The 8,990-nt window shown below is 52.3% G+C and overlaps 1 protein-coding gene across 3 annotated transcripts; it reads right to left on the reverse strand.

Annotated features, from left to right (window-relative positions):
- Nucleotides 1-2,818: 2,818 nt before the first annotated feature.
- Nucleotides 2,819-8,541, reverse strand: LOC136489981 (uncharacterized). Of its 3 annotated transcripts, none has more exons than XR_010767457.1 (6): nucleotides 8,188-8,541; nucleotides 6,214-6,730; nucleotides 5,798-6,087; nucleotides 4,311-4,472; nucleotides 4,077-4,230; nucleotides 2,819-3,348 (listed from the first exon to the last, which is right to left on the reverse strand). XR_010767457.1 is itself a non-coding variant. In XM_066486484.1 (6 exons), exons 3-6 carry the CDS (start codon nucleotides 6,161-6,163, stop codon nucleotides 3,314-3,316), a joined length of 717 nt encoding a protein of 238 aa, XP_066342581.1. In that variant the 5' UTR covers nucleotides 6,164-6,295; nucleotides 6,367-6,730; nucleotides 8,188-8,541; the 3' UTR covers nucleotides 2,821-3,313. The 3 variants fall into 3 exon arrangements, 2 of the variants coding, with proteins under 2 accessions (XP_066342581.1, XP_066342580.1); XM_066486484.1 differs by having other exon boundaries at nucleotides 2,821-3,348; nucleotides 5,798-6,295; nucleotides 6,367-6,730; XM_066486483.1 differs by having other exon boundaries at nucleotides 2,821-3,348; nucleotides 5,798-6,730.
- Between the last annotated feature and the right edge of the window lie 449 nt (nucleotides 8,542-8,990).

The raw sequence follows: 8,990 nt of genomic DNA on the forward strand, positions 1-8,990 counted from the left end.
TACTAATCAAATTGCTCTAGTTGGTTTGTAGATTTTTAAATAGGCTATTCACCCCCCCCCTCTAGTCATATTAGGACCTTTCACATGCTTCGCCACTAATCCTAGTGCTCCCACCTGCCACCACCCACCACTAGAGAAGAAGGTTGGGGGTTTGGGTTTCTCAACTTACCGACAACTCTAGAAGCGATTTTGGGTTCCTTCATGACACTAGAGCGAGCGGCGGCCCAATAGTGCGATGGGGTCATTGTCGAATCTGTGGGGAGGCAAGAGGGTGCTAGCCAAGGTTGGTGGCAAGGGCGTAGTGATGTGAGTGATCGTTGATGACCTTGTGATTAGGGGAGGGTGGGATCGAGGCGACAACAAGCAGGAGGGGTGGTGAGGTAGTGGGAGCCACTAATGGTGGAAGTGCGAGGGTATTGGGACAGAGGAGGGGTGCACAAGGAAGATGGGACATACAAGGGCAGCACTCCAGAAGAAGAGATCGACTGGGCACAAACAACAAGGGTTGCATGCTCATCGAAGGCATGACCGGTTGTGCTTTAACTCTTCCCATACATAAGGCAAGAACATTAGGTTGTTGTACAAGAAAATTTAAGATATCCAGCTAGATACTACTAGTTACTAGTTATGTTGTAGATCTATGAGTAACATGTTTGTGTGCGTGAAGCTTAGCTTGATGATGTAAATAGCGGGTGTGGCAATCCCTCAACGACAGATTGTGTAGTTAATACCAACTGTCCACCACTCGAATTTCTTTTATGGGAGATACTAGTGCCTGGACGTTCGGACAGAAGTGTGCATCCGAACGCCCGCTCCTTCTACCTGACACCCTCCTCTCTCGCGCGAGTCCGGACGCTCACAAAAAATGCCATGCCCGTCGCTCCTTCCCCCTGACCCCCTCCTCTCTCTCCGCGAGTCCAGACGCCTGCGCTTCCTCCCCGCGCCCACCGCTCCTTCTCCTTGAACCCCCTCCTCTATCTCCACGCGGGAGCTAGGATAGGGACGAGCATGCCCCATCCGCACGACCCTAGGTGCACCGTGCACCTCGACCGCTGGCCCCCAGAATGCCCCGTCTATCGGCCCTGGCTCGCTACGCCCCATCCTTTGGCGCCCGGGCCATGCCCCCATGATTCTCTACCTCTGAAATATGAAACACTTGGATGCAACATACGTCTGAAACAGATAAAATATTTGGAACATACACTTGAAACATATGTGTGAAACATATGCAACATCCAAATAAAACACTTGCAACTTGCAACATGAAAACACTGATTTGCAACATAAGACTAAAACAGCTGAAACATTTTGAACATACTCTTGCAACATATGTGTGAAACATATACAACACCCAGATCAAAACACTTGCAACATACGTCTGAAAACATATGAAACATTTTGAACAAACGCTTGCAACATGCCTCTAAAACACTTACAACATCCCGATCTACTTTTGCAACATCCATATGAGACACTCGCAACATACCAATAAAACATCTGAAACACTTGAAACATGCATTTGCATAATAGGGGAAGGGGGCCGGGCCCGGTCGATTCCGGCCTCAGGGTGGGAGCCAACGGCGTGCGAGCACCACCAGCATGGGTCGCGCTCGTGGGTTCCCTTGGCTCGGCCGGGACTGACCTAAGGCGCGCGACGGCAGCTCCAGTACCAGCTAAGGCGAGCGACGTGGAGCGAGCGGCCCGACCAGCAGAGGTGGGCGCACGCGACGGGCAAGAGATAGGAGCAAGCAGCGCAGGTAGAGCGCGCGTGTGACGGGGCAAGAGACGGCAGCAGCCAGGCAGAGTGGGGCACGCGGCATCTGGATGGAAGGACGCTCGTGTGGGAGCATTACAGTTCTTTTAAACCTTTATTAGGTAAATAATACTAGACTTTGTAAGAATGTGTATCGGTAGCATCAACGAACATGAAAACCATCAACGTAGGGCCTTTTTTTTTTTCTTCGGCTCCATGATCAACTTCATTGGTGGATTTAAAACTGTTTCGTTGAAAATATTTAGTAAACTAACTTCTCACGGTAGATAAAAGAGTTGTTTATAATACCCTTAATCTTTTTTTCTTCATTTATTATATCCTTAATCTTTTTTTCTTTTCTTCATTTATTTTCTTTCTTCCTGTTCTTCTCTGCTTTCTTCCTTGTCCACAGGAGGCACTCCGGCTTCCCTCGCCCAAAGGTTCTTCCATACCGGCAGCCCTCGGGACCTGCGCCGCGGTGGCCGATGTCTCCACGGCCCTACATCCAGGCTCTCCGGCAGCCTCGCGACTCCATGCCCCGACACCCCAGTGACCAGCGTCTCTGTGGTCCTGTGCCCCCGTGCCCAGGCTCCCCGGCGACCCCGCGGCTCCATGGCCCGGCGGCGCCGCACCCCAGTTGGCCTCACCCGCGCAAGGGCATTTCAGAGGACCGCATGCATGGACAAGAAGCCGAGTGGAAGTTTTTTTTTTCCCTCACTGTCCAGAGAGCAAAAATTGCAGGTGAAGCGGGGCGGAGCGGCGTCATTCGGACTCGTTTGGTTGGCGACAAGGCGAAGCTACTTCTAGAGCGGCTCCAGAAGCACTACCAAGCGCGGCCTTAAGTAGCCTAACAAGAGTTTTCATGGTCTTAAAACTTTAAAAGTATCCACATGCATGAGAGATTCCATAATTGATCACTAGTCATGTTCGAAACCTTGTCACACTCTCTCTGTTTCATTTTAATCGTATCCGTCACACAACGAAAGTCCAAAGATATTTCAGAAAAAGTTTGAGCAAGACAATAAGACATGGATACAGGTCAACAAAACTCAGCAATGCATACATCAACTCAGCAGTTAAGCAATAAGGCCGAAGATATGTTTGTCAAGCATACAAATACTGCTCAAATGAAGCAAGTTCACGGCAGTGCGCTTTCTTCAAGGATAACACAATTGGACAAGGAATCAACAACGTTAGTACTAATAGCAAGAGAGATCCATGTACATGGACTCTGTTTCAAAGGCATCACCTAGGCATCCAGGCATACCTAGCTCACCTTCGGGACACCTGGTCCCCTTTGAAACCATGTACATGAAGTCGAATCAACCTAGACATAGATTATCAAGGCCTAAAAGGAATTGGACAATCTTTTTTACAGCTTACAAGACATGGAAGCTGCAAAATAGCATTAGATGAACAAAAGCGAGATTGATAATATAAGGCAGCACTTAAGTTACAGGTAGATGGTCCAAGCAGGTGACTAGAGACTCTATCTTCACCCATCACGAACCACATTACAAGACAGAAGAATAGAATATAGCATCCCTGTGGCTCCAATTTCTACTCCAAAGTCTTCATTTCATCTAAGCTGAAACCTGAGCAATGTGAACATAGGAATAAGATCCAAGGGGAATAGAGTAAGAAATTAGAAATTATCTAGCCATGGGCACGGTTGAGGGTTGACCACATATTTTCGTTTGATTAAACTTCAGAACAATGCAGTTATGCCAAAGTTGGGTAAATGTTCTATTAAAATGAAGTTAGTGTTAGGCTGTTAGCTCTCATGATTATTAGATCAATTTCTACCAGTGCTCACCTAATCATTTCCACCACAAACCCTAGTAGCAGAAACAACGATTCAGCTCATTATGAGAATACAATGGATTAAAAATACAAAACCTAGCAGATAAAGTAGACTTTGAAGCCAATAATTAAACAAATAAACCAAACAAAAAGTAAATTGGATATGACAGTATTGGCAATTTTTATCTCACAATATTCTCGGATACTTCATAACTCACAGAAAGAACTGACACACAGAAATGAAAAAAAAATAAACATTTGATTGATCATACAGAACTACAGCCTTTTTGAACTGGTAACAACATAATTTCACATATGGCAGCCGGAGCAAGGGAAAAACTAGAACAAAACGAGAATTCATGGCAGAGAGTTGAAATTCATCTATAAATTGGCACCTTAGGTCCAACCAATCATGATTTCCTAACTAACTTACTAGGCTGCATACTTTCTTTCATACAAATGGACATTACGTTAAATGTTAGGAATATAAATGCATGAGGAGCGTTGCAAGTTATCTTACATATGTTAAATGCACACAGGAACTTCATAATCTTGAGAACTCTATGGTCAACCACTTCACACTTGATCTTGACTATCTTAAGGTGTTCTGAAATTGCAGTTGATCTCTTCATCGAACTGACACGTAGTATGATTTCCACTTTATGTTTAAACCACTGCAGAGAACAACCGAGCATGATCAACTGTCAACTAATAACTCTACAAACTAGCAGTTCAGCATTTGTAAAGTGCATACCATGTTGTGGAGTTCAAAAGTGAGCTTCTCTAGAACACGTGAGTGTTCAAAAATGCACGCTAGTGCATGGAAATCATCAGGCACATACCAGTAGCCATTCAGCAACAAGGTCTTTAGATTTGTAAACACAGGGCACCATCTCAAATCTCTTTTAAAAATAAACTGCACAAAGTGCAAACAACATAGATCAAATAATCAACACTCTGAACATATTTGATTCATAACCATAGTTGGCCATGCAGCCCGAGCCCGTCGGCCTGGCCCAAGGCCTGTTTTTTTTGGCCCGGCCCAAGCACGGACCGGCCCGGCGGCTAGCAGGCCCAGGCTGGCCCGGTCCGGAGGAGCAGGCCGTGCCTGGGCCTTACCCCAGGCACGTGGGCTGGCACGACACGGCCTGCTACAGAGCAGCCGGCCCGCTAGCGGCCCGGCCTGCAGCCTCCCCGCGCCCCCTCCTCGTGGCCCGCATATATAAGCGGGGACTCGGCTCGGCTGCCTCCTCCCACGTCACCCCAAACCCTAAATTCTACCCGCGCGGATGCGGCGCCCTCTCTCTCCCTCACGCGCCGTCGATCTCTCCCTCCTCCACTCTCTCTCCCTCCGGCCCTCCCTCCACTCTCTCCCGGCGCAACAACGGCGCCCCTCTCCCTCCCTCTCGAGCGGCCCCTGCAGCGGCGCTCCGCGGTGGAGCTCGCGTGGCCCCCCGCGGCGGAGCTCGCGCGGCCCCTGCAACGGCACTCTCACTAGGAAGCGGCGGGATCCGGTGCTCCCCTGCAGCTTTGATGCTCCCCTGCAAGCGGCCGGCGAGATCCGACCTGAGGAGTTGGCAGCACGGAGCAGGGCGGCTCTCCTCCAGCGCAAACGTCTCCGGGCAGGGGCGGCGAGGATCCAGCGTTGGACGGCGCGAATCTCCTCCTCCGTGGCGGATCCGCTCCCCGCGTCCTCCCTCCCTCCCTTCTCCGGCGGATCCAGTGAACAACGGCGGCGGATCCGGCACCGGTGCAACGGATCCGGCAAGTGGCGAGCGCGCTGGCTTCCTCCGGATCCGGCGTCGATCTCCTCGACGGCGAGCGACGTCGACCCCCTACACCTCTTGAGCGACATCGCCCTTCCCCTCTCTCTCTCTCTCTCTCTCTCTCGGCAGCCACTGGGCCTCGGGCTGGCACGGCCTGTGAAATTGGCCGTGCTTCTCAGGCCGGCCCGGCACGAAAATCGGCCTATAGTGCCGTGCCTAGGCCGGAGGCCAGGCCCGTGGCCTTGTCAGGCACGGCCAGGGAGGCACGTCGTGCCGTGCCGGCCCGACCCCCATCGGGCCATGCTTTCACGGGCCCGTGCCATGCCGGGCCGGCCCGGCCCGTTGGCCATCTATATTCATAACCATAGTCGGCGGCGCATGCAAAAGAAAAAGAAGCAACGTATATCAAATTTCAACTTGACGACACCTAATACAAAAAAAGGGTTAAAGATGAAACTTTAAAGTAAAACTATACCACGTCAGATGCAGATTTCAACACCAAGCTCTTAGCCTCCGATAAACCTCTTAGAAGCACACAGTTGATACTGGCATTAGCTGTGCTATCAGAACTATCACAAGATTCACAATCACAAGTCCAAAAGTAATTTGCATTAGTGCAGCGGTCCCTACACGCCCCTGTTATTTTGACGGATGACTCAAGTAATGAGGGGATCCCCTCAACAATGGGAGTCCTCCCTCCAAAATGCTCAAGGCGCAGTGAGGCAACATTTGGGGTGTAAATGTTGATGCGAGAATCAGAGCTGCCTATGGAAAAAATGATGATAAGATGTTTCAGGGACTCGTACACAATCTTGTTGACCGATGACAACTCACAATCCATGAGCTTTAGATGATCCAAGGATGGACAGTTTGTAAAGTTAAAGTGTGGACCTGTACACCAGCGAGCTCCAGCCTCCTCAGGTGCTGGGAGATGAGAGGCAGGTTGTCTAGTGGAAGAAAGGGCTCATCCTGACTGCGTACAAACATAGAGAGGCTGAGAACATGAACTTTGCACATCACAACATGCTGGAACCAGAGGTTTACGTGGGACACATCATCATGGCTGCTGAGCTAAGCATTGAACGCGAAATAGCATTTCTCGAGGGGTGAGTCTCTGCAGAGGAGCAGCAGATGGTTCACCAAGCTCCGGAGAACCTCCACAGGCTCCGGTTGATCTGGGTCGACGGACCCCACCCATAGGCCCGTGGCGGATTTCCAGAGGTGGCGCCATCTGCGGGCAAGGACGCTAGTGCGGACGGCCTCCTCAGATGGCAAGATGCCAAGGATGTGTTCAAGGACTCCATCAGGCAGGGATTCAATGCCCCTGCTACCACCAGCGGTCTGCAGCACCGCTCCCTTGGCCGTTTTCCCTTGAGGCATTTTGCCGAACAGCAACCGGGCCTTGGCACTGCGGGACAAGATACGGTCAGAAGAAGAGGATCAGTTATGCTAGGAGATTTACATTTTTACCATTATTAAGATTGGCACTCGTCGGAATATCACTCCTAGGATGACACTTACAACTTTACCAGATGAGAGAAGTTTTTGTTTTAGATTTACCATATTTGCGCATGTGGCATGCCACGCCAGCTCGACACGCTGGCGCCTAGTCAGCATAGGCACGTCAAATGTCCTTGCTGCCCCTGCCTGGCTCCTCTCTCCCCCTCTCCGACAACCAAGTCCCGCAACTCCTATCGCTGCCAGGTGAGCCCTACTCGTCAGCTTCGTCTTCCACCTCCAGCACCTAGACCCAACCGGTGGCCTCGGATCTAGAGATTCCGCAGACACACATGAGTGCCTGCCAGTGCCACCCACACACACCTTCATGTACCGTACTAGGAGTAGTACACTTTGCAATGTCAGGCTTGTCAGCAGCTCAGTTATGCTTTGGGAGTGAAGCACAGTGTCAAGTGTAGTGCTTGCTGTCTGGCGACTTGGCAGGTGGTCGGAGAGCAGCAGGAGTCAAACTTGAAGCAGGTGGAGGACCTCGTGCGTGGCGCCGCTGCTGCTGCGATGCGTGCTCGTCATGGCATGCGTGGGCGGCGTGCTGGCCGCGGACACGCAGGGCGCGGCGTTGCTGGCGTGGAAGCGCACGCTGCGGGGCGGCGCGGAGACGCTGGGGGACTGGAGGGACACCGACGCGTCACCGTGCCGGTGGACGGGCGTGTCCTGCAACGCCGCGGGCCGGGTCACGGAGCTCAGCCTACAGTTCATCGACCTGCACGGCGGCGTCCCGGCCGACCTGTCCGCCTCCGTCGTGGGCGCCACGCTGACGCGCCTCATGCTCACGGGCACCAACCTCACGGGCCCCATCCCGCCACGGCTCGAGGACCTGCCAGCTCTGGTGTACCTCGACCTCAGCAACAACGCTCATGGGGTCGATCCAGGCCACCCTGTGCCGGCCCGAGAGCAGGCTCGAGAGCCTCTACCTCAACTCCAACCGCCTCCGGGTCCATCCCGCCGCAGCTCGGCAAGCTCAGCAACCTCAAGAACCTGCTCATGTGCAATGTCCGGACACCGTTGCTGGAGCTAGAAGACGAAGCTGACGAGTGGGGGCCACCTGGTAGTGACAGGAGCTGCGGGACCTGGCTGTCAGAGAGGGAGAGAGGAGCAAGACAGGGGTAGCAAGGACATTTCACGTGCCCATGCTGACTAGGCACCAACGTGTCGAGCTGGCGTGGCATGCGACGTGCCCAAACATGGTAAATCTAAATCTAAAACTTCTCCCATCTCGTAAAGTTGTAATATTCGGATGAGTGTCAAATCTTAATAATGGTACATATGTAAATCTCCCACTGAGGGGCAAACAGACGAGAGGCGGCGAGGGAGACGGAGACCTCGCTGGAAGGCTGGTGCCGGCCTCACCTCACTGTCGGCGGCAGCACTGGTCTCGCAGACAGCCCATGTCCTTGGTCGCTCACGCACTGGCCTCTGGCCGGCTGGGGCAGGCCGTCACCCGCCTCCGCTTTGCTGGCTGGCCGCCCTGCGCCCGGACCGGCTGGCACCCGGCCGTCTGGCAGCCGGTCGCCTGCACGGCTGGACGCCAACGGCCCTGACCGCGCCGCGCCCCAGCTCAGCCTGATGCCCACGCCGGTGCCGCTCCCTCGATCCTGCTCTTCTGCTCACTCGCCCCGCTAGCCCTCTGTCCGGTGAGCAGTGGCCGCTAGGGTTTGGATTCGGCCGATTCGGGAGGATTGGGGATTTTGGGCATCGGAGAACTTCGCGAATTGGTGACGCACGTCGGCACTTGTGGAGAAATAGGCCGGGCGATGGCAAGGTACTGTTGCTTCGGCCCAATTAGGAAAACACTCGCTGTCCACTTGTGCGCTGGCCCAAAGTTGCGATTTGTTCATCATTTTTACAGGCACCCACGAGCACACCGGTGCCAATTGCTGAACAAGCAAGGCGACGGTAGAAAACGGACGAAAAAAAAATCCCGTTTCATCCCATCCCGTTTTCTATTTTGTTCCGCCCGTTTCCGTATTTGTGGGATCCCGTTTCTGTATTTACAAAACCGGAGAGGGGTTAGCTCGTTTATGTGGAATACCGCTTTTATCGGAAATTGACCCATATTTATTCCGTTTTTCATCCCGTTTTCAATCAATGTGAGATATGGCTAGAAATTGATATGGTTGTAAACCTACTAATCACAAATTATGTTAGCATGT

This window comes from Miscanthus floridulus, chromosome 10 (assembly GCF_019320115.1).
Source record: "Miscanthus floridulus cultivar M001 chromosome 10, ASM1932011v1, whole genome shotgun sequence".
In the NCBI taxonomy this organism is placed as follows: Eukaryota; Viridiplantae; Streptophyta; class Magnoliopsida; order Poales; family Poaceae; genus Miscanthus; species Miscanthus floridulus.

Excerpts from the sequence above, each read along its gene's own strand:
- LOC136489981 (XM_066486484.1), bottom strand. The coding sequence starts at position 6,163 with ATGGATTGTGAGTTGTCATCGGTCAACAAGATTGTGTACGAGTCCCTG. Across the intron at positions 4,473-5,797 it reads TGAAATCTGCATCTGACGTG|TTTATTTTTAAAAGAGATTT; the intron begins GTATAGTTTTAC and ends CACTTTGTGCAG. Across the intron at positions 3,349-4,076 it reads CCTGTGTGCATTTAACATAT|GTTTCAGCTTAGATGAAATG; the intron begins GTAAGATAACTT and ends CACATTGCTCAG.